The 26,123-nt window shown below is 35.3% G+C and overlaps 1 protein-coding gene across 4 annotated transcripts in view; it reads right to left on the bottom strand.

Annotated features, from left to right (window-relative positions):
• The window catches only part of LOC150096041 (brefeldin A-inhibited guanine nucleotide-exchange protein 3), a 377,536-nt gene that overhangs the window by 291,649 nt on the left and 59,764 nt on the right, over window positions 1–26,123 (bottom strand). For all 4 annotated transcript variants that reach the window (XR_016549919.1, XM_090408931.1, XM_090408932.1 and 1 more), the window contains exons 10-12: window positions 21,087–21,194; window positions 15,337–15,507; window positions 9,498–9,630 (exon numbers count right to left, since the gene is read on the bottom strand). Coding sequence is in view for 3 of the 4 variants with exons in the window: in XM_090408931.1 (XP_090265057.1) it covers window positions 9,498–9,630; window positions 15,337–15,507; window positions 21,087–21,194 (412 nt within the window). In the remaining variant the exon portion in view is untranslated. The remainder of the gene's footprint in view (window positions 1–9,497; window positions 9,631–15,336; window positions 15,508–21,086; window positions 21,195–26,123) is intronic.

Genomic DNA, 26,123 nt, shown 5'->3' with positions numbered 1-26,123 from the left:
ATTTTTAGCAGCAGTGAGTTACTTTCTAGCAAATGTTGACAGCAAATAGTTTAAACATATTAGATTCTCAGATAACATTTTTGTGTTAATATGTTCTTAATCATGATATAGAAGTATTTGCCAATAAGGTAAGATACATATTATATACAATGTAGGGCAAGGTTGGTCAGATGACTTACTTTGTTAGACAGGAAATTTAAAAAGAAAAAGAATAATCATGAACCAATATATCTAATTATCAGAATTTAAACTTCATGCCAAAAGAACCTTGTAAAGTTCTGAAAGCACAAAATGATCACGGTAATGGGCGAACATCAGGCTTTCTTCTGCAAAATGATGGTAGTGTTCATAAATCATGAATCATCTTCGTGACTGCCACTACTTCCATATTCAAATACATTCAGAACTCATCATAACTTTGAGCATGTTTATAAATCATTTCATTAAAAATTTTATGCTGATTTCAAATATATTTGCTTCTATTAATCTGATTAACCTAACAATAATTAATCAGATTAGATCTCATCTGTTTCAGTGAAGGCTCAATACACGTATGTCAGTAATCAGCATACAGAAAGCATTGTATCAAATAAAGCTAAACAGACAATGCATTTATAACTGCCTGGAAACAATCTATTCTATGAATTTATCGAAACAGTTTGTTTTCAGTCTATGCCTGAGAGATATAAACTTGCTTTGTAAACAAAAGGTCGGTGAGTCATTCAAAGTAAATCATCATGAGGGTTGTAGCTGTATAATTGTTGATTTCAATGAAAGTGAGTTATAACTCACTTCCATTGAATTAAATTTTATCACTCTATCCAAAATTTAGATGAAAGAAATTTTTTATTTAGATTTCTCCAAGCATCTTATTAATCATGGCAGCCATTTTTATTAGGTGGATCCACATAATTATATCACATAATTAAACAATTAAATTGGAGGGTGCCAGCATATTCCTTAGTAGCAGATACTGGAAATGTGTTGCTCAGCTAAGTCATTACTTTTCAGTAGATATTAGTGATATTATTATATATATTTGGTGGTATTTTCTTTATTTTTGACTGTGTTGTTAAGTGGTGTTGTTTAGTCAACTATTACTAAGCAATATCCTTTCAGAAACGTTTTTCGTTGAGGCACTGATGCATACTAGAAAAATAGCAACATCCATGGTGACTAAAATCAACACAGGATTTAGTGTGATGTAGCGTGTGTTTAATGTAATCATTGCTAAGAGTGAAGTTTATGGTATGAGAGCAAGAATGGGAAAAATATTTTCTCGTAATTGGTAATTAATAATAATTACATAAAAAAATAATTCATAAGCAAGTATAACAAACGCAAGTTGTATCGGGAGCCAAAGAATGAAGTGACTGATATTATGCATGTAAGGCAGGATTGTCAAAGTGTTGTGGAGAATGTGGAGGAAGCAGTGAATGATAGTGCACAAATACGAATGAGAGTTTGAAGGAAGTGGTTGAAAGTAATATTGTGGATGATGAGATGCGGAAAGAAATTGCATGGTTACGGACTCCTTCGCAGGACAAAACGTAAGCTTGAATGACTGAGAAACGATTAGATGTGATACAGAAGGATGAAAAATGAAAGAAAGAGTGAATGGGAAAAGCCTAAAAGTGCGATAAACCAGAAGAAAAGAGATAGTATTGTATGGGAATTTGATGATAAGAGGTATACTTAATGAGAAAGAGACAAAAGCATGTTTTCCGGGTGCAAGCAATATTAGTGAAACTTTAAGTTTGCAGAATAAAGAAGCAAAAGAATTAATTGTTTTGGCAGGCACAAATGATTTGAAAGGGGAGTAATACGCAATGAGAGAAGATCTAAAAGCACATTGTTAGTAGAAACCAAAATGAAGAGTAAGAAAGTAAAGACTGTAAGTCTGCTGTCTCAGTATGATATGATTGTGACGAGAAGATTGTGCAGGAGGAATGATGTGGAGTTTGTTGATGTATGGAGTGAATTTGATGGACAAAAGGAATTATATATGCCCGACAGACAACATTTAAATGGTTTTGGAGTTAGATATTTGGAGAAAGTGTTGTTTAGTGAGAGTGTAGTAGTGCAAAACCAGGGAAACTAGAGCTATTCGGGAGGATCAAGCACGTGTCTAGCCATCCCTGCGATAAATGAGCATGTGTACAGTAATGATTATGCAATGACGAATGGGATTTCACAGGTTTCCAATTTGAATGAGTTGTACACAAGAGTAACTATGGGTAAAAAGGGATGTTGAAATACATGTACTTCAACATCCCTTTGCTAAACCAGAAGCAACCCTTTGCTAACATCCTTTCAACATCCCTTTGCTAACTCTTATTCCTAACCCTTATTCCTGATAAGGAATAAGGGTTAGGAGTTAGCATTAGTCAGCTCGACTTGGCGAAAAATGATAGGCATCAGCAAGACCTGCTTGACTGAAAATGATATAATTATAGGGATGGAATGTAAAAGATATTGCATTTTCAGGGAAGGATAAAGGGAACAGGACAAAAGGTGGGATATTGCTGATGATAGCTGAAGAATTACAACCAACAAAATTAGAAGTTAAAGAGGATTTAGGTCTGAGGGAGATGGTTTGGTTTGAGGCTGTCTGGTGTGAGACAGAGGCAAATAGGACAAAATACATTGTTGGGTTCTGCTATAGACCAGGGGTCCACAGGAAGATGTAGATGCCATGCATCAGCAGATTAGCACAATGACTGTAGGCTGAACAAATATTATGGGAGACTAACTATGGGGACATCGATTGGAGGGAGGAAGGAGGCATGGCAAGATGGGAGTGGGATTTATACAGTTGCTAAGAGATAATTACATGAAACAACATGTTATGGAGAAGACAAGAAGTTTGAGAGTGTTGGATCTGATAATAGCAAGAAAGGGTTATGTTCAACTATAAGAAGCTACAAGGAAAGAATGTCAGAGATTGCTTGAGAATAGCAGTATTAAACTGCATATCCAAGGTCAGGAGGATAAACCAAGTTGGAATTAAGTGGATAATAAAGCAAGAGCTGCAAAAAAAGATAAACACTGTGAAGGAAACATGACTATGGTAGAATGACTAAGCAATGCTCATGGTAGGAAGGTGACTGAACCTAAAGAAATAGTTGAGTTGCTGAGTGATCATTTTGCAAAGGTGTATCATCCAGGTGGAGATTTTACAGTTGCTGATGATGTTACAGAGACACATATCAAAATTAAGGTAGATGAACAGAAGGTGTTCAGATATCAAAAAATATTAATGTGAACACACCAGTGGGATTGGATGGCATATCAGCCCGTGTACTACATGAATGTGCATGAGAATTGGAATTGCCTCTGACAAAGTTGTTCAATCTAAGTCTCAGCTAAGAGGGTAAGATAGTACCATTGCATAAAGGTGACTTCAAAGACAGAGGTAGCAAACTACAGACCAATTAATATATCAGGAGTGCTTGTTAAAGTATTGGAAAAGTTGGTGACAGGTAAAATACAACAGCAGCATGGTTTTGTAAAGGGTAGGTCCTGTCTTAGTAACTTATTCACATCTTATAATAAAGTGACATCAGAATTGGATAAAGATAATGGCTACATCATGATACTTAGCTTTTCCAAGGCATTTGACAGAATACCAAATGGAAATGGATATGAGGCTGGTAGCATGGATGTGAGAAGGGGATAACTGACAGACACAAAAGTAGTATATGGTGAGTGGAATCTAGAATGATGGTGACTAGTGGAGTACCTCAGGGTTTGGTACTAAGGCCACTACTCTTTAATTTGTATATCAATGGATATTAATGGACACAGGGAAGGATTTAAGAGAGGATACTCAGTTGTTTGCTGATGATGCAAAACTGGGAAGAGCAATAGTTGATAAACATGATATAGATATCCTACAGGATGATTTAAATAAATTGGCATTGTTGGCAAAGAATAATGATTGTCAATTTTCCTATATTTCGGCAATGTTTGACAGTGGGTTTATGTGGGGTAGAGTTTAAAGCTTTTTCTTCAAGGGTCTCCATAAAGAAGTTGGCCAGGGGCAGAGAGAGTGGAGAACCAATGGATGTCCCCTCTATCTGTTCCCACAATCAAGACCTCAGGATCCAGTTTACCTTGGAGAAGGAAAACAATAACAGTCTCCCATTCGTAGATAATCTGATTATATGCTAGCCTGACATATCCCTAGCATTCTCTGTTTACGGAAAACCTACACATACAGGTAGATATTCATAAATTCACCAGCAGTCACATCATCCACCCTCCCAACAATATGGGATTATAAAAACCCTATATAACAGGGCAAAATTAATCAGTTCGGATAACAGTGCCCTAACTACTGAACTAGAACATATCCATAATACTTTCTTAGAGAATAGCGATAACCCCCACAATAACCAAAAAATATTAAAACTATAACCACAACCCCCCCCTTCTCCCCTCAAAGCAAAGATTACTCAAAATCTATCACCATTCCATATATCTGGGGCACATCCGAAAAATTAACAAAAATACTAAAGAAATATGACCTTACAACTAGTTACAGACTACATAAGAAATTGGCATCTATTATCTGCTCCACCAAAGACCAGCCACATCCCTTAGACCTACCAGGACCCTTGCAGTTGCAAACTGTCCTACTATAGTGAAACAGGTAAGACACCCAATATCAGGATATCTGAGCACAAGGAATGCATCTAGGCAGTCGGGAATTGCTGACCATGCCTTTAGCACCCACCACAGGATATGCCGGAAGAAAGCCATTACACCATAGCAAACACAAGTATAAAAGACTATTCATTGAATCTGCCTCAGCTCTAAAAAAAACTCTCCAAATTTCAACAAATTTGAGTGCATGAGACCGCCCCAAATTTGAGAAGCTTACATTTTAAGATCGTCAGCGCAACAGCCAAGACAATTCAATTTAGTCCACTAAGGGACATGGATCTAGGCCCGACTTCTGTTGCCTTTATTCAGCCTCATTTGCTCAGTGTTAGTGCCTGCGTGCACATATCATTGTCTTTTTTTGTGATCCCTGATGATACAAATGTAACATTGCCAAACTATAGGAAGGTATCGATTCAAGTTTTTTTAAATAATATACTAGTATATGTTGTCATTTGCTGAAAAATTAAAAGCTATGTATAACCAATGTATAAGCTTATCTACAGGGTGTCCCAAAATTCATGCAAGAAGTAATTTTGATAGAAAACACAGGTTTTTAATTAAAAATTGTAATTTCTTATTGATTCATAAAGTATACAGTATAGGGTTATGCATGGAATAGCATATCGGGTAAATGGCCTCCACAGCTTTGCTGGCACATACGCACTCTTTTGTTGAAATTTTCCATGACCGTTTTGCATAAATGTGGCTGAATTTATTTCGTTGATACAGCGCTCAATTTCCTCGTTCAAGGCGTGGGTGGTCATGGGCTTGTTGGCATAAACCTTAGACTTCAAAAAACTCCAAAGAAAAAAGTCCAACGGCATTAAGTCACATGATCTGGGCGACCAATTCTGATCACCAAAATGGGAAATTACACGACCAGGAAATGACTCATGCAGTAATTGAATTGTTTCTTGGGCTGTATGGCATGTGGCACCATCTTGTTGAAACCACATGCCGTCCACATATCTTGCAATTTAGGCACAAAAAACTGGATTATCATGTCGCAATAGCGAGCACCATTAACTGTTATTGCCTTCCCAGTCGCATTTTCGAAGAAGAATGGACCGATGATGCCTCCAGTCCAAAATCTGCACCAAACAGTGACACGTTGTGGATGCATTTGTTTCTCAACAATCACTCGTGGATTTTCTGAACCCCAAATGCGACAATTTTGTTGATTAACGAAGCCATCAAGATGAAAATGAGCCTCATTGCTGAAGATGATTTTGTTCGAAAAATAAGCATCCACTTGTTGTTCCATAATCCATTCAACGAACTCTCTTCGCTGTGTGTGGTCAGTAGGCTTTAGTTCTTGAGTCAATTGAACTTTGTAAGCATAAAGATGCAAATCTTTTGTGAGAATACGCTGTAGAGAGCTTCTCGAAATGCCCAATTCAAGACCACGGTGCCGAATTGATGTTCCTGGACTCTCAGCAACACTCTCACGAACTGCTTCGATGTTTTCTGTTGAACGACTTGTTGAAGGACGGCCAGAGTGTATAAGATCACTAATTGATCCAGTTTCCTTGAATTTTTTAATTAATCTTTTCACAGTTGATGAAGTTAAATCACTATTCCGACCATATTTTGTGCGAAAATTGCGAACTGTAGCTGCCAAACCTTCATTATTTTTAAAATATTGCTCAACAACGAAAATGCGTGTTCTTTCGTGTAGTGCTCCATTTTTAATAACCATGAACTGTCAGCTGTCACGCTGTCTTTTTTTTTCTCGTTGGCAACACTTTACCGCACAAATGGTGCTAAATTTAAATCTTGCGTGTATTTTGGGACACCCTATATAAGAAGCTCATCAGAAAATGTCACTTAGCCATTATGAAATGAAGTGCATCCCACTTTACAGTTTATAGCCACTGTTGGTTCAACCACTAGCTCCCAAAATTCTTGAAAATTTAATAACCGGCTTGCATGTGCCAACTTTACCACCGTACTGCATATACCCAAAATCACTGACTGCAGCCTTTCCTTCTATGAAAAAACTGCCTCAAAGTTTGAAAGAAATAAAAAAAAAAAAAAAGAAAATGAAAGAAAGAAAGAAAGAAAGGCTGACTTTGAAGCATAAAACATTCTGAAAATGGAATTCAGAAATTTTCCATAGAATCTTTTCAGCATACTATAGATATTACTGCAGTAATATGCAACATCCACTTTATTATTAAGAGAGATCTCCAGATAAGTCAAGGACTCATCAAGGGTGGCCACATATCACATGCACCAGCTGTTATACCTTTTCTTGAATTTATTCATACTACCTGCACTCACACCTCCAGAGGCAATTAATTCCAATCACTCATCATTCTGAGAGACAAATTTAGCTCTCGCTCACTTCTTGATGGCATTCTCGATTTCTAAGGTTGCCCTCTTGTCCTTTCCCCACTCCCCATAAAATGAAAAATTCCATGATTTTTCATTCTAAACATACAATTCTGTATGACCTTTCAGAAGTTTGTAAGTCTCAAGCATATCACCCTTCATTCTCCTGTTTGCTAATGTCTGCAGTCCAAAAATTCTCAATCAGGCTTCATTATTTATATTCCACAATCCTTATATCATCTTTAACATTCTCTCTCTACTATATCAGAATCACCACGGAAGCCAGAAGAGCAGATCGCACACAATAGTTCGAGTGAGGTCTTATCAAAGCCTTGTAAAGAGGCAAAAGAATTCCTTATCTTTACATGTCAAGGTATATTTCAGCATTGCAATTATCCTCTAAGTTGTATTTGCTTTGAACTTCAACTTCTTATCTACTAAAAATGCAAGATCCCTAAGCTCCTGATTAGTTTCTTCTAGCATTATCCCACCAATATAATATGACATTGAATTGGCAATTGACAGATATAGTTGAAGTATTCAATGAGAAGTTTACCAGTGAATTACATCCTCGTGAAGGCAACAACATAAGAAGCTAGAATGTAGAGGATATGGTGGAGAAGGATTGATGGTGAATAAGCTGGAAGTATGTGAGGAATTAAGTAAACTAAATGTTAACAAGGCAGTAGGACTTGACAACATATCACCGTGCCTTAAAGGAATGCTCTAGGACAACTTCACTTAATTTCTCTTCATTAATGCCTGCAAATTTTATTAAAAAATCTTTAGTAAATAAATTCCTACAGAACAAATTCCCTCCAATATCACGGCACTCTTTGCACATGTATTACGGTCGGGTAATTTTGTATGGCAAAATGCCTTCTACTTACAAAAAGAAGGCATAGCCATGGGCTTGCCATTATCCCCCCCCACTGCTAACTTTTACATGGAACATTTTGAGCAACTTGCCTTAGGTTCCTCCCCTTTAAAACCCAAAGTCTGGCTTAGATACGTTGACGATGTTTTCGCAATCTGGTCCCGTGGCCGCCAAACATTAGACACATTCCTTAGCCACCTAAACAAACAACGCAAACGCATACAATTCACAATTGAAATTGAAAAACACAACATACTTCCATTTCTGGATACACTTGTCACACGTCTTCCCTCTGGCAATCTTTCCTTCACTGTTTATGGAAATCAACACATACGGGACAATATATACACATAAACTCCTACCACCACCCAACACAAAAACTAGGTGACATCAACACGCTAAAAAACAGGGCACAGATGATCTGTTCCAACATAAATCTAAAAGGCACTAAAAGACAAATTTAAAATTATCTTTAATACTTTCCAAAAAATGAATACAGCCAAAACGCTATTAACAAAATTCTCTACAAAACCTCAATAAAAAACAAAGACAAACCAGACTACAGTAAAACTATAACCATTCCCTACATTAAAGGAACATCAGACAAAATAAACAGAGTACTACGAAAATACAACCTGAAAGCCACCTTTAAACCTCCTGCAAAATTAAAAAGCTTACTCAACTCATCCAAAGACCCACTCCCTCCACTAGCCCACCCTTGAGTATAATGGATTTATTGTACTTGGAACATACCATATATAGGAGAAACAGGACACACAATTCCTATCAGACAAAAAGAACATAAATGACACATTAAATATAATAATTATGGTGAAGCTGGCCTTTCTGATCATGCCCTGAATTCCTTAACAGAATTGACTGGAAAAGCACTAGCTGTCTACATCGCACTAAAACATGGTATGAATGAAAATTCAAGGAAGCATGTGAGATTATTATCAACCACCCTAATCTGAACAATAATGATGGTCTAAAAATCCCAAACATATGGAAGGTATATATTCGACCCACGGAACGTTCCTCACTAAGACCAACTATAAACAGGACTGTAGAAAATCCAGTATCTTAAAAGCAAAAATAAGAATTGTAATACTAAAAATAGGACATCATTGTTTCTGAAAGAAAACCATCTAAAAGAATGTTTATTCCTGTCATTGTAAATAGAATTTAGCTTGATGTATTTTTTTTTTCACTAGCGGTCATGCCAGCAGAATAACATGTGATCAAATCATTGTTTCTTTAGCTTACAGTTAATAATGTAACTCAGCTTGTCTTGTATATTGATGTATGCTCCAGATGATCTCGATGTGAAGATCTAAACGTCGGGATAATAAAAAAAGTTTTTTTTAACACGGTTGTAAATTCCATACATTTTTAAAATGAATGTTGATCACCGTATAACTCTAAAAGAAAGGATTAAAATGAACTTTAGTAAATACATTGGTAACAACATTTCACAACAAATATAACTGTGGCTATCAGGAAAGTGATAATGAAATTGTAAGTTCCTTGAATGGTTAATTAACTTTGTTTTTATATCTCCAAGAGTGCCTTAAAGCTTAACCTTTTTGAAAAGATCCTAATTTAGTATATAAAATACCTCTTTCACAGATTTTAAAGCTTCCAATCGATGCTGTGGAGGTGGGTACAGTAACATTCGATGGAATAAGGAAGCTAACACTGGACGAAGAGCACTTACTCCAGAAATGAGCCGTACCAGTTCATTAGCAATACTGCAAAGAGAAATAAGTTTCATGAAAACAAATAAAATATAAATATACATATACACAAATACGCACACTACAATACTGCTATATAACGAGAACAGATATACACCAAGGTCAACTGCACAAATGTATACTGTCGATGTAAAGGACATATATTGGGATGCCAAGTTTCCTAGGACCAAGAGCCACATACATCACTTTTCAAATGTGTGTGAGTCTCAAGATATTTTCCAAAAAAATTTAATTATTAAAAACATTTACATATAGATATAAACTGTATAGAATAGAATATTAACCCTTGGGAGCTCACAGTGGTAATTTTGCAGCATAAGTTGCAGTATATCTGAGAGATACATTCATTAATAGTATGTGCTAATATGCAAAAAAAAACAAAGAAAAAACATTGCAAATATAATACATGATGGTACAAATTAAGTGGATATTGAATCCAACATTATTTCATAGCCGAATATAGAAAGTACAATATTATCGTGCCAAATATATAGAAACTACAAAAGTTTCAGCTGATGCAGCATAAGCAATCTTATGGGCAAGTCGTAGTAAAGGTGGAGTAAGCTCCAGATCCTCTCTTTAGTATTTTCCATAATGTAAATTATGGAATAAAGCACATCTCCTAGAGGAGATGTATGATAAATAAGCCTTTGGCTCTCTATTTCAGTAATACATGATGGTTTATTTATTTTCAGTTATAATCTAGAAATTATTGAACAAAGAATCAAAAAAAAAAAAAAAACTAAACCATACTATACTGATATCAGAGGTCGCAGTATATGGGCAACTTGTAGTAAAGGTGGAGTAAGCTCCATATCACTTTCCTTAGTATTTTCCATAAATGTAAGGCACATCTCCTAGAGGACATGTATGATAAATATTGAATCCAAAATTATTTCATAGCCGAATATAGAAACTACAAGATTTTCATGCCGAATATATAGAAACTAAAAGTTTCAGTGGATGCAAGCATAAGCAACTTTATGGGCAAACTCGTAGTAAAGGAAAGTGACCTGAAGCTTAGTATTTTTCATAATGTAAAGCACATCTCCTAGAGGAGATGTATGATAAATAAGCCTTTGGCTCTCTATTTCAGTAATATATGATGCATGATGGTTTATTTATTTTCAGTTACAATTTAGAAATTATTGAACAAAGAATTAAAAAAAATAAAAATAAATAAACTATACTATACTGACATTGGAGGTTGCAGTATATCTCTCAAATACAATTTACTGTCAAATATCACAAACCTTTACATAACATGTGTTAAACCAAACTGACAGCAAAAAACAGTGCGGAATATCATCACTCATAACATATGAATGCACAGCTACTCATGACCTCCAAGCTATACACTGAATTGTGTAAGAATATTTATATTAAACATTTTGCATGTATCTGTCAGATCAACTGCGAGCCCCCCGAGGGCTAAATATATATATATATAATACATATTATTATTATGATTAAGAGAGCCCTCCAGGGAGTCAGCGACTCATTGAAGAAGGTCACACTATCTGTACTAGTTGTCATAATTGATCTTGAATTCATTCATACTACTTGTACATACCACATCCAATGGCAATCCATTCCAATCATGCACCACTCTATGAAAGAAAAATCTAGCATTCGCTCCGTTCTTGACAGCATTCATTATCAACTTCCAAGAAAGCATTCGCATCTTTCCCCTACCCTCCATAAAATGAATAATGAAAAATATATTTATCCATCCAAGAGAGGTTGAGTCCCACTGATTATGGTTTTAGACAATTTAATGCAGCTGGCTTGCCATTTCTCTGCTACATCCCACTAAAAGTATTTTATGTGTATAGATATGTATGTTCATGAGGCCAGTTTGCCTATTTGCAGGATAAAAAAAAAAACCAAAAGTTTCTATGAGGAAAAATGCTGCGACCTTTGTATGAGACCAGCTAACAGCCCTTCAGTTGAAAAGTCCTGATAAAGGCTCTTAGCATCATAAAAAAAGATTTGAATCTAGGTCTTTCGAACCCAAGGGCTTCATCTGTGCCGAATGAGCTATGGAAGCTCTTGCGTATTTATGTCTGTGAAAAGTATATACAGGTAACCCTCGTATAACACAGTACTTATACAAAGCAGTCATCAAATTGTAGTAACCCTTTATCTTTTCATATATTTTTCATCGTGAGACTTAAAAATCAAATGTTATCTTCGTTAAATTTGCGTCTCTGCGCGTATCGCACATATAGTTATAAGTAGCAAATTTATATTAGGGGAAATACCCTTTAGCACGCATGTACATCAATTGTCTACCATCTAAAGTGTTTATTGTTGAAAGTTGTCTTCGTTTTCTGCCCAGGAAAGTGCATTAAAAATCATAAGTGTGTTAATCTCAAGCTGAGCACTTTATTTTCTGGTGAGGTACATACAATATGTAAAGCTTTTTAGTAAAAATTTTATTTTTTTTAGTAATGGCCACTTAGAGGACTTTTGTGATATGGTTGAAAACGAAATTAGCGAATTAATTCATGAGGAAATAGATTTGAATTAGGAGGAACTGGTACAATTAATAGATGATGTCGAAAGTTCTGCCGAAGATTCTAATTGTGATGAATCAGTTAAAGAAATCAGCAGAAGGAAAATTTACGAAACAATTGGATATTTGTTTAGCTCCATATTATGAACTTAATAAAAAAACTGCAGCATAGTGGTAAGTAAGGTCTTATTACTGACTTCTTGATAACTAAACCAGCCGAAGTAGGCAATGAGAATTATACAAATGATGCCAAAGAGATTTCAAGTGAAAATGATGTCCAGCCACTCTTAAATAAAGAACATCTATGAAATGTTTGTTTTGAAGACAGCGATGACGAGCAAAATATGCACTTTCTTTTATTTTGCCTAAAACATTTATGCATTATGGGTAATTAAGTTTACGTACAATTTATAATTTTAGACTATGTATTTGTTTCATAGTTTATGTGTTTTCTTAACTTACATGAATTACCTGAATTAAATAAAAATATTTTTGTTAGATATGTCATTGTTGTTTATATAATTTAAAGGAAAAAAAACGATTCGGAACATAATCCTACTTTTTCTATGTGATCTGAGTCTTGCATAACGTGATTTATATAACGCGGCATTTCTGTGGAACCTAACATCTGTGTTATACAAAGGTTACTTGTATGTCTAATGAATTTTTGTCTTTTATGAAAAAACACAATAAAAACCAAAATTGCCTCGAGAGCTGCAGTGAACAACCTCACGAGCTGCATGCAGGGATTTGGCCACTGCTGACATGTCATTCTTCATAAATATTTATATCAAGATACAACTTCGTTTAAAAAAATTCCACTAGATTTCCATCAACAACCTCCTCAATTGCATTACTGAAGTCCTTCTGCTTTCTCATGGGCAGGGTACACACTATTCTCATAGTATCAAATGACATTTGACAGCAATATATGTTTTAATATTACCATCTGACTCAAAGTCTAATGTTCATTTCTTATGATGCACTTCACTATTAGTTATCCACCTGATTGTAGAATGAGAGAGCATAGGCTAAATTAGGACTTATCTGACCAATTTTTTTTTTAAAATTCCACACAACACATAAGATACACAAGAACCTATAGCACAAGTGCCATGTTGAAAGAGTGCAGGTAGGGATTATGAAAATAGAAATCTGTTGATATTTTTCTTAAAGAGCTGGAGGATGAAGTTCTTGGGAAACGCATTATGAAGATGGCAGTTTCAAAGGAAAAATTGAAATAGGATAAACGAGGAAGGTGAAAAACAAGCTTGATGTGTTTGCAGTTCTACTGAAGAGAAGTTGGGTAGTTGCTGCTCTTGTTATAATAGGACCAAGAGAAAGTGGAGGAATGATGCTTGCCAATTCACGAAAACAGTACCAGTAAAAGACAGAGCTGAAACAGCACATCTGTGAGATAGAGGCTGAAGTAAGTCCGTGAGGGATGGGTCGTCTATGAGCAAAAATGATTTCCTCTGGATGGCAAGAATTTTTAAGGTTTTAGGTGCACCACTCCAAATGTGTGAAAACAATATTCTAAGGATGGGTAGATATAGGATTTGTATAGGGCTATGATTTTGAGTGATTGCACTATGATTTTCAACATGCGATGGACACTTGATTTTGATACTCCTATCTCACGAGACACTTGTCGCACAGATTTTCTTGAACTATGAAGATACGTTTCAATCAACCTTTCTTCTGTTGCGGGCCTCGTAGCTGTTCGTGGTCTTCCTGAATGTTGCTTATGGACATTTTGAACAGCTCCATCTTCTTCAAATTTATCTCTAATTCGAGTGATAGTAAGTCTCATAGGTGGATCTAGCTGAAATTCTCTTCTAAACTGTCTTTGCACTTCCAGTAGCATTTTAGGATAAATTTTCTTTCCTCAAAGCTTAGTCTGGTTTCAGACAGACTAAGCTTTGAGGAAAACCTTACTTATAATGCCCTTTCTTCTGACAGTCTAGTATTATAGAAGTAAATTTTTGATATTCACTGCAGTTCTTACTTATTTAAAAACATATACAATGTGATGTAAAATAACTGACAATGGGTTTTTTATTAGGCCATAATAGTACAGATGATTATACTGACTAGTTTCACCACATAGGCTAGTGGCTTCTCCTGGATTAGGAAGAAAAAAAATAATAATAATACGATAAAGGAGTAAACATGAACCATTACATAACTAAAAAACAACAGGTACCAACTGTTACACAAAAGTAAAAAATAGAAACCACGTGGAATGCAGAAGCTGACATGGGTCAGTCATTGTTCATAAATGTGTGTGATAGTTGGCATAAAAGTTAAAGTCTGAAATGTAGAAATATCAAATAAGTGACTTCCAAATATCACATAGAATCATTCCGTGGTTTCTGATGAGCATGCCTTGTGAGTGGATAACCATCATGGATTCTCTGATATTGCAGGCATTGAAGTTGTCCTCTATGTAAGGCATAGAGCTCTTGTCCCATTCAATATTCTGGAGAGTGTGGGAGAAGTGGAAAGCTAGGCCTAAGCCTCTGCCATTGTTATTCATGTCTCCAATATGTGTTTTTTATCTTATTTCCAAAGTTGTGGATGTTTGTCCTATATAAGAAGGGCTACAAGAACATGGACTATTATAAACTCCAGGATATTTGGTGAAAGGGTTGTGGTCATTAGCTGAACATAATAAAGCTTGTATAGTCACAATGGGTTTTTGAAAACCATTCTTACATTCACCTAAGGACCACAATCCTTTCAATAAATATCCTGGAGTTTATAATATTGGAACCTGAAGTTCATTCACGTTTACCCCTTTATTGTATTATTTTTTTGTTCTTCCTAAATCAGAAGAAGCCATTAGCATATGTGGTAAAACTAGTCAGTATAATCATCTGTACTATTACAGCCTAATAAAACCCAGTGTCAGTTATTTTACATCACATTTGTTTTTTAGTCAAAAATTCTACATACTCATCATAAACGTATACAGTCATGAAATATAACAATTTTCACATAGACATTTTCAACAACTTGAACACAACACTTTTTTCTTACTATATTGGAAAAAAAACAAAAACAAAAAAAAAAAAATAATAATAATAGATTTAAGTAACAATCAAGATAAATAAGCATATCTAAATGATGATACATAAGTGTCATTGAAAAAAAAGGATATTTTGAAATAAATACGTTACCTGTATACTGTTTTTGCTTCTGAATTTTGACATGAAGGTGCTGTAGCCAAACAGCCTGATCCTCTTCCCATCTCACTTCCATCAATATTTCCAGATTTCTGAGAAGAGATAATGTTTTTGTCTGTACGTGGAGAACCCAAAAGTGCTATAAGTAGAGGACATAACTTCTGCCTGAAAAAGAAAGATAAACTGAGCTTCATTCATCTTTATCTTGTTTACCACCTACTGGATGAGGCTATCACTAGATAATGAGTATATCTTCTTGTAGCAGTTAATTATCATATTCTGATGCATATTCTTATGGGGGTGCAGAAGATAATATGACAGCATCTTCTAATTAAGTTTATTAATTGCTAACTTTCTGTCAACAATTTGTTGACAGAAAGTTAGCAATTTGTTGGTCTCTAATATAATCAGACCTTACATTTCAGTCTGCAGGCACTACTAATTGAATCAAACCTATCACTCTTAGTCCTACTCTGAGTCTTTTTTTCTGCCTTTCAGGCATCAAGCACCCCCCCCCCCCCACTCCATAACATTTTCTCTCCAATTCTATTTAAGTGACTATAGTTAAATTCGTTCCTGATATGTATCCTCAAAGAGTGTACGGGATATTTTGATAGTACTATATAATTAAGGTTTAGTATTATTACTAGCTTTCTATAACGAATTTCTCTCCCCCAAAATCTATCAGATCTTGCATTTTGGGTCTCTAAGTAACTACTCACTGCATCAATCTGCTTAATTGGGTTTATCTTTTTTTTTTCATTTTAACCTGCCATATTAGTACCAGATGACTGTTTTTTGTTTTTTTTTTAATCTTTCCTTTCTCATTGTTTTAAATGATGATATATCCTCTTTAAAGATTAGGTGTTCTGCCTAAGAACTAATCCTCACCTTCTCGTGGTGCACCCTGTTGGGTATCTACCTGGATAGTGAACGAACGAGGATGGGCTGGCAATTTGGGATTTAGCCGATGAAATTGTATTCTTATTGGCTTAAACCAATATAGAAAATGATGGTACAACATGACAAAATTTCATGCCGGCTGGGGCATCGCCCGGTTAAACAAGGCTCCCGTTGTTTTTTGCCAGGGAACCAGGGCGAACAGCGAAAAGTCAGCTACTGGAACAAATCTGAAAGCACACCCCAACTCAACATCACCAGAGTTAAGATCGGTACTATCAACATAAGAAGCCTGAATGGCAAAGAAATGGAGCTAGCTGATGAATTAGATAAGTACCAGATCGACAGTGACTGGAACAAAAAAGACAAAACTGGTGAGATCTTTCTGAACAATAAATACAAAATGTTATATTCAGGCAATAACAATCAAGGAAAAGAAGGAGTAGCCATAGTATTCAACACAAAACACGAGGCTAATCTTCTTGAATGGCAGGCAGTCACAAGTATCACTTGTTGGGGATCTAAACAGCAGAATAGGAAATGATTGCCAGACATACAAAAATATTTTGGGAAAATTTGGAGAAAAGAGCAAAACCAATAATAATGGCAAATACCTGTTGGATTTCTGCTAAGGACATGGACTGGTTATTACTAACACCATGTTCCAACATAAAAATGTGCACAAATTCACATGGAGAGAAGAGGCAAGGAATAAGAAAAGTCTCATTGACTATGTTATTGTTAATAGTGATGTTTTCTCCCTGGTGCAGGACACCAGAGTGTACAGAGGATTTGAAATTGGAAGCGATCACTATTTAGTCTTGAGCAGGATAAAACTGAATTTCGTATTGAAACGAATAACATGTAAGAAAGTTTTAAAGTGAATAAAAGTCAAGCAGCTCTCAGATGTGAACTGTAGACTAAAATACACAAGATTATTGAAGAAAAAATGAAAGAGTTTGAGAACAGGAACCAAACCTTGGAGATTCAGTGGCAAGCCTTGAAGAAAAGCCCGACTGATTCAGCCAGAGAGGCATGTGGTGAGGTTGTCTGCAAGGATAGAAAAATCAGAACTCCATGGTGGACAGAGGAAGTTAAAGAGACAGTGAAGGAAAAGAAGAAAGCATATCAAAGGTTTCCGGCAAATAAGTCAGCTTGTGCTCTTAGAGAATACAGAGACAAATGTAAGAAAGCTAAACACTGTGTAAAACTAGCTAACAAAAGTCATAGGAGGACTTTCGCAAGAACATAGAAAATAAATATCAAGAAGGTGGTAAGATATTCTGGAGGTTGTTGAAGAAGCTTAGAAATGGAGGAAAGAGTGCTGTAAAAGGAGTTAGAGATGATGAAGGTGACATGAAAACAGGAGAAAAAGATATCTTGGAAGTATGGAGTAATTACTTTGAAAAATGCTAAATGAAACAAGCAGTGATAGCACAGTGGTAAAAAACACTCAACAGACATACAATCAGGAATACATATCCATACTTGAAGTAGAAAAAGCCATCAAAGGGTTGAAATGTGAAAAGGCAGCAGGAGTAGATGATAATCAACCAGAAATGCTGAAATATGGTGGTATAAAAGTCTTATAGTGGCTGCACTGCATAGTTCAGAAAGCCTGGACAGAGGGACAAATTCCCGATGATTGGAGTAGAGCTCTAATAGTACCCATATATAAAAAGGGAAATAAAACTGAATGTGAGAATTACAGCGGTATTTCCCTACTGAGTGTTCCTGGCAAGATCTATGCAAGCATACTTGAGAAACGGTTGAGAAGAATTGTGGAAGAAAAGCTGGATTCAGGCCAAATAGAGGCTGTCAGGATCAGATATTCCCTTTATGACAAATAGTTGAGAAAGCATGGCAATATAACAAAGATCTGTATTTAAGTTTTGTCGATCTGGAAAAGGCATATGACAAGGTGCCAAGAGAGAAGCTATTCAATACGCTGCAGTTATATGGTGTCAATGGGGCATTATATCAAGTAATACTTAGTCTGTATTTGAGTTGTAAGTCGGCAGTTAGAATTAAAGTACAGGAAGATGGTTTAATGTTAAATCTGGTGTGAGACAAGGAGGTACATTATCCCCTCTGTTATTCATTATCTATATGGATCACATTATGAAGGAAAGTGGTATTAAACATGATATCAGAAGTGGAGATGTTAATGTCAGCTCTTTGCTTTATGCAGACGATGTTATACTTCTAAATAAATCCGCTACAAGTTTGCAAGAGTCCCTGACTAAATTGAATAACTGTTGTAATAGATATGGTATGAAGGTCAGCATTAAAAAGACAAAGACAATGAAAATAGGTAGAATTGTTGAAAATGTCAATTGTGTTGTGAACGGGGAACCTGTGGAACAAGTAAAACATTTCAGCTACTTAGGCACGATTTTTACTGAAGATGTTAAATTAAAAATGGAAATAGACAACAGAATGAACAAAGCTGGTATGGTAGGAAGTCAATTGAATAAATTCATATGAATAAGAGAGAAATTAGTCAGAACACTAAATTAGCTGTATACAAGACAGTGTTCAAACCAATTTTAACTTATGGATCTGAGAGCTGGGTAAGAAGTAAAACACTTGACCAAAGAATAGAGACTGTAGATAGGAGAGTCCTGAGAAAGATTAGAGGCCTGAACAGATGGCATCAATGGCAATATCATATTAAAAATGAGGATATTAGGAAAGAAGTTGACATTGTCGGCATCCAGGAATGCATTAGCAGTTAATCTCAGGTGGTATGGTCACTTAAACAGAATGGGCGAGGAAAGATTAGCAAAACAAGTGTTCTCTGCCAGGTTGGTAGCAAAAAGACCCAGAGGAAGACCAAGATATAGGTGGATTGATACGGTACAATGTGCCTTAGACGACAGAAATATAAGATCTGATAATGATAATATTGGAGTCTTGACAAGTAATAGACTGATTTGGAGGAAAATTGTAGATAGGAAGTTAGTAATGATGTAAATTTTTCATGTAGTGCTATCATATCCTGTACACCCCTTGAGGATACATGTCAGGAATTTGATGATGATGAAAATTAAATCCCACATTGTTTTAAAACCGAATAAGAAACTCAAAGATCAGAATCAAAGATGCCGAATATAGTAACTACAAAAGTATCGGCGACTACTAGCATAAGCTAAAGCATGTAGTACAAACATCTCCTAGGAGATGGGTTTTATATTATCTGAAATACTAAGAATAGCGATCAGAACTTTCCCCACCTTTGCTACGAGTTGCCCTAGTTTGCACTATGTACTTGAACTACGTGCTTTAGCTTACGCTAGTAGTCACCGATACTTTTATAGTTACTATATTCAGCATGAAACTCTTTGATTCCGATCTTTGAGTTTCTTATTCGGTTTTGAAACAATGTGGGATTTAATATCCCCTTAATTTAAATAATGTTTACATCGCCGAAATGAAGCTTACTGGCTCTTTATTTTAAATAATTTATAGGTGCACCTTTTTGACAACTCATATAGCAGAGTATATAAGTTCTTTTCGCTATACCCTTAGTATTATATTTGCTCTAGCTACTCACTGATGAAATCTCAATAAAGATCGAAACCAGTCTGGGTAGTGACCTCCCACCATAATGTATAACATCATACATCTCCTAGGAGATGTGTTTTACATTATGTGAAATACTAAGAATAACGATCAGAACTTTCCCCACCTTTGCTACGAGTTGCCCTAGTTTGTACTACGTACTTGAACTAAGTGCTTTAGCTTACACTAGTAGTCGCCGATACTTTTATAGTTACTATATTCGGCATGAAACTCTTTGATTCCGATCTTTGAGTTTCTTATTCAGTTTTAAAACAATGTGGGATTTAATATCCCCTTAATTTAAATAATATAAATAAAGGTATAAATTAAATCAACCACAATCTTTAAATCTTATTTATTAATAAAATATAACCTCATCTGGATTACTGTGCATAGATCTAGTTACCTGGATTTCTTTGGGAAGTAGTAGTGTGGGGAGAGGATCCAGGGGCAAGTAACCAAGATGGTAAATAGTTATAGAATGCTCCCCATGAAGACAGATTTAATTATAATAGAGGGAATATGACAGAATATATAATTACTAAAAGTGTTTTATAGGATTGATGCACAGGAAATTTTTTAGTACTTGGCAAGAGGGACAAAACAAGGGATCACCCCCTGGAAATTGAATAAGTGTGGTAAACAAAAGATGTCTGGACTAGATTTTTTGCTTGGAGAGTAGTGAATGAGAGAATGGTTGCCAGAATCTGTTGCAAGTGCTTTGTCAGTGAATGCGTTCAAGGAAAGATATGATAGGCATTGTTTGGAGAGTTGTGGACCTCCAGCAATTAAGCTTCAGACTCCATGGGGATGCCTGTGCAATAATAATATTTACTGTGTTTACTTGTTCTTAATTTCTATTTAACTTCATATGTTTGATAATTTTATTATGTTGTATAATAAATATACAAAAAATGCATTTTAGTAATAAAATTCCTGATCTTAAACTGTTATGAAAGTGACATTTTCCATGGTTTTACCAGTCTAAGTATCAGACTGTTAAGATTTTGGGGAAGGAGGGATCTGTTAATTGGTTGTTTAATGTTTACATTAGTCAAAATAAACAACTATTTGTTTTCTTTTTATTCTTAGGAAAAAGGATCAAGGTTGGATCACTTAATGTTAAATGGCAGGAGATTTACACTACTTACTTTTTTTATTTTTTAAATTCTTAGCAAAATTGATTTCATTTATAACAAAACTGTGTGTGTTGATATTGCTACTATTGATAATTAAATATATCAAAAACACTTATGGAGAACAATTTCAAATACACCTACCATGTAAAATCAAGAAAAGCTGGTATCTGATTAACTTCAGCTTTTAAATTTCTCAGAAGAGAGAGTAGACACTGAAGGAGAAGAGGGGTTGCAGTCTTTCCCTGAGAGCTATACAGAACAATATGCGAGTATATGTATATTATATATATGATAGTTTATAAGGCAGTAAACTGAAGTGATATAGAAATAATTAGTTTATCAAAAGATAAAACATTTCTATAATAAACAAGAGTTAGTACAGATAAGTTATATTATTATTATTACATGACACCTCCAGGGAGTCCAAAGACTCATCGAGGGAGGACACTTGGTCTACAACTCTGTCTCCACCACTCAATCCACAAACTGACTGCAACTACAACAACACCATCTACACTGACCACCACCACCACTAGTATTTCCACAGACAATCACAAACATCCATGCCCACGGCAGGATTCGAACCTGCAGCCCTGTAGTTGCTACAATACTTCTGCTAGATACAAGTATATAATTGCTATAATACTTCTACTAACAGGACAAAAATTATTCTGACCAATTGCTAGCAAAAGCTTGTATACCTGGATGAAAACAAAGTGTACTTGATATTCAGTTGTATGCGATTAAACTGAAAATTTAGTGGTTTAGAATTTATTCATCAGTCTGTGAGAAAGATGATTACTAGGAAACCATATAATTTTTTTAAAAAATTGGTTGTATTTGCAGTTTTTCTATTCTAAAAGTCAAAATAACTGAGAAAAGTGTATATAAATATTTGCAAAGCATTTGAAAGTAATAAATTACCTCACACTAAGAAACCAAACTTTAGAAAGCATGGTATATTTAGTTTAAATTATGACTGGGAATAGCAAGAGTACAGCCCTTTCCTTGAGAAGATTACTGACAACTCAGCTAAGCATACTCTGGAAACAAAGTAAAACTTTATACTAATTTTTTAGATTGAAATGGTGACAAGATTTAAACAACCAATGGACAAATCTAAATTTCTCATCACTGAATGACTTTGAGAACAGCCACCCACAAGCTGGTGATAACATGAGCAATCAACTACCTTCAATGAACAGTCATGTGACTAACCTTTCAAGCCACACCCTGAATGGTGATTCTCACTACTTAATTAAGGCCTAAGCATTGCTGTGTCACCTAGCTGGATTTTATATACTATACTGAGAGAAGAATAAGGTTTCTCCCAACTAACATCCATCCATCTGTTCACTGGGCATCCACAGATGCTGTATGGTCACTCCGATGCTTGGTGATGTGCCACACCAGGCCTTGCCATGTAGTTCTGTCATATGCTTTTCTGGAGGCTTCAACTCTCTGAAGATCAGTCACAGATATTGTAATTAGTAGAGCCAATAAAGAGAGTGCTACCATTAATTTAAACTGATACCTTCAAAAAAATTAATCAACTAGTTTCTCACAACACCTATCAACTTGTGAAATATAACAACTATTTGGATTCAAAATTAAACAGCAGAATTACTTAAATCAGTCACTTCATGGCCCACTGATACAATTAAAAAACTATTTCCGCACTACTCTCACTCCCTGAGAATTTATGCTCTAAAATTCGTAAGAACATACATTTCAGCCAATAGTGAAGGTATCGATAACCCCAAGTGTCACCTAGCTAAGAAACTAGTAGGTCATTCCACTCCTATATAAAAAACAACAGTTTCTAAACAAAATTAAAGACATCACACTTGATAAAAGGGATTTATTAGTCAATTCTGACATATCTGTCCTTTTAATGAACGTCCCAATCAATGACACAATTCTTCTTCTACTGGACAAAAATCTGGTTGATATCATGGCCTTCTCTGCTCATGTACTACATTCGGGTTATTTTGTTTGGCAAAATACTTTTTACTTGCAAAAAAGAAGGTATAGCCATGGGCTCATTGTTATCTCCCCTATTGCTAACTTTTATATCAAAGCTTTAGAGCAACATGCTCTAGATTCCTTTACTTTAAAAACCCGAAGTCTGGCTTAGATATGTTGATGATGTTTTTGTTAACTAGCACCATGGCCACACGACACACCTCTTAGATACTTTCCTCTGCCACCTGAAAAAATAACACAAACACATACAATTCACAACGGAAACTGAAAATCAGAAAACACTTCTGTTTCTAGATACACTTTGTCACACATTTTACTTCTGGCAGTCTTTCCTTCACTGTTTACCATAAGCCTACACATTCTGACCAATATATACAAAAACTCTTACCCCACCCAACACAAAAACTAGGTATTATTAATATATTAGAAAACAGAGCATTAAAGATTTGCTTCAATGAACAAGTCTTAAGCATGAATCAAAAATTATCAGCAATATTTTCCAAAAAAATAGATACAGCAAAAATACTATTAACAAAATTTTTCACAAGGCTGTACCTAATAATAAAAATACACAAAATTACAATAAAACTGTAACCATTCCATACATTAAAGGGATATCAGATAAAATAAACTACACAAATAAAACCTCCTGCAAAATTTAAGAACTTATTCAGTTCCTCTAAGGATCTCCTTCCTCTCCTAATCCACACTGGAGCATACCGTATTTGATACACCTGTAATCTGCCTTATATAATTGAAACTGAATGCACAATTCCTATCCAAAAAAAGGAACATAAGTGACACATTAAATTTAATAACTATGGTAACTTGTCCTTTCTGATCATCCCTTGGATACTCTACACAGAACTGATTGGAAAGGTACTTCATCAATACCAAAATGTGACACGAGCACAAATTTAAGGAGGCATGTGAAATTTTAATCAACCACCCTAATCTCAAAAATAACAACAGTCTAGAAATCCCAAGAATATGGATGGCATGTATTCCACCCTGTATATTAATAATATATGAAAGGATCTGAAACTATTTGGTTGTTTACTGATGATGCAAAACTGGGTAGGGCAATATTTAATACAGATGATGTTAAAATTTTGCAGGATTTTTCCGATAGACTGGCAGACTGGGCAAAGGAGACTGGATATCAGTTTAATGTGGCAAAGTGTAAGGTTATGTATTTTGGGGTGAAAAGATGTGTACCACTGATGGAACTGTGCTCCAGAAATTGATGAAGCCAGGAATTTGGGATTGTTTAGAGGACATTTTGCAAAAGTGACTAAAGCAGCTCATCAGATTACTTGGTTACTGAAGAATATCCTGACAAGCAGAGACGAGTAGATTGTTATACCTCTTTATAGAGTCTTGGTTGGATCCCATCCTGACTACTGTATGCAGATATGGTCAAACCTGGGTTTCTTGGAGATAAGGAGGAGGTGGAGAGGATCCAGAGGTGACCAACCAAGATGGTAGCAGGTAAATGGAATGACCCTTATGAGGACAGGTTAAACATTTGTGGGTTACAGAAATTGGTTGACAGGCAAAAAAGTAGTAATACGAGACATACAAATCACCGAAGGTTTTTTTTTTTTTACAAGATTAGTACAGAGGAAATTTTTCAGAACAGGTCTGGTGGAGAACTAGGGGTCATCCTTGGAAAATAAGCAATAATGCAGTTAGCAGAAGTGTCAGGACTAGATTTTTTAATTGGAGAGTGGTAAATGAATGGAATAGGTTGTCAGAGTCTATTATGGGTGCCATAATAATAACCTTCTGTTCTAAGAATTCATTATAGATTATAATTAGGACTGTAATCCAGGATTTTAGCATTAATATAACAAACACTTATTTTAAATTCTTGATTAGGCCACCACTTTTACTGTATTAAAAGTAAAAAAGATAATTTGAATTTGTTCTCTGGCCATATAAAAATAGGATATAGCTTTGATGCAGGTTTTTTTCCTCCTCACTAGTCAGGCTAGTTAAATAATGGTTGATCAAAGTAGTGTCGTTTTGACTTTCTGTGTTTGAATTGTAATGTAACTTGTTTGTGTGTGTGCTCCAGCCAGATAATTACCTTAATACTAAGATCGAAATTATCCAGAAATTAAAGTAATTATTCTTAACCGTGATAGTAGTACGCTCCATAATTTAATCAAAATGAAGTACAACCCTGAGTTAAATAAAACAAGAGTACTCTTACTCACCTCATAGGCTCACTATTCATTCACATGCTAACCATTTGAACAGCATACACAATACTACAGACTCATATCCTGCTAATAAAAATTTATTCATTGAATATCTGCTGGCCATTCCTAATACCATTAAACATCAAGATGAGTTTATGATAGCATAAAAATTGGAATCTCTGTTAAAACTATTATTATTTTCAATAAAGTGTTATAAATTAATATAGCTTAATATACCTATAAAAAATTACTGTAAATGTTTTTACATCAACAACTGCTGAAACAAAAAATGTCAGGTCGGCCAAATCGAATCACTCCATTTCATTCTATACCCACATATTCTGTGTGCAAAGGACAATGGTTATCAATTTAACATTGTAAAATGTAAGATGGCATAAATTTAGAGGGTGGGGATGATACACATCAGAGGATGGTGTATGCTGAAGTGGAATCAAGGTGAATGAGAGTGACTAGTATGCCTCAGGGCTCTATACTAGAGTTACTACTCTTTAACTTGTACATTAATGATATAGAAAATTTGAAGGGATATTCAGTTGTTTGCTAATAATGCAAAACTGGGGCAGGCATAGTTGATAAAGGTGAATAGATGTCTTGCAAGACTTAAATGACTTAAATTGGCAGTGTGAGCGAAGGACAGTGGTTGTAAATTTATTGTTGTGAAATGCAAGATAATGCACTTTGTAATCTAGTATCATATTGATGGTACTAGATTACAGGAAGCTGATGAGGCAAGGGATATCGGGGATTGAGATCTGAATTTCAGAGGATATATTGCAAGAGTTGGCAAAACAACCTAGATGATTACTTGGATGTTGAAAAACACATTGACAAGTAAAGACATGAAGGTTATTATCTCTCTTTATAAGGCTATGATTCAACCACATGTTGACTACTGTGCACAGATTTGGTCACCTGCTTCTAGGTGACCAGGAAGTGGTGGAGAGGATTCAGAGAAAAGTGACCA

This window comes from Typopeltis vanoorti, chromosome 19, assembly GCF_054136105.1.
Source record: "Typopeltis vanoorti isolate ZY-2024b chromosome 19, IOZ_Tvanoo_1.0, whole genome shotgun sequence".
Taxonomy (NCBI): Eukaryota; Metazoa; Arthropoda; class Arachnida; order Uropygi; family Thelyphonidae; genus Typopeltis; species Typopeltis vanoorti.
This window is presented reverse-complemented; position numbering and strand designations above follow the sequence as displayed.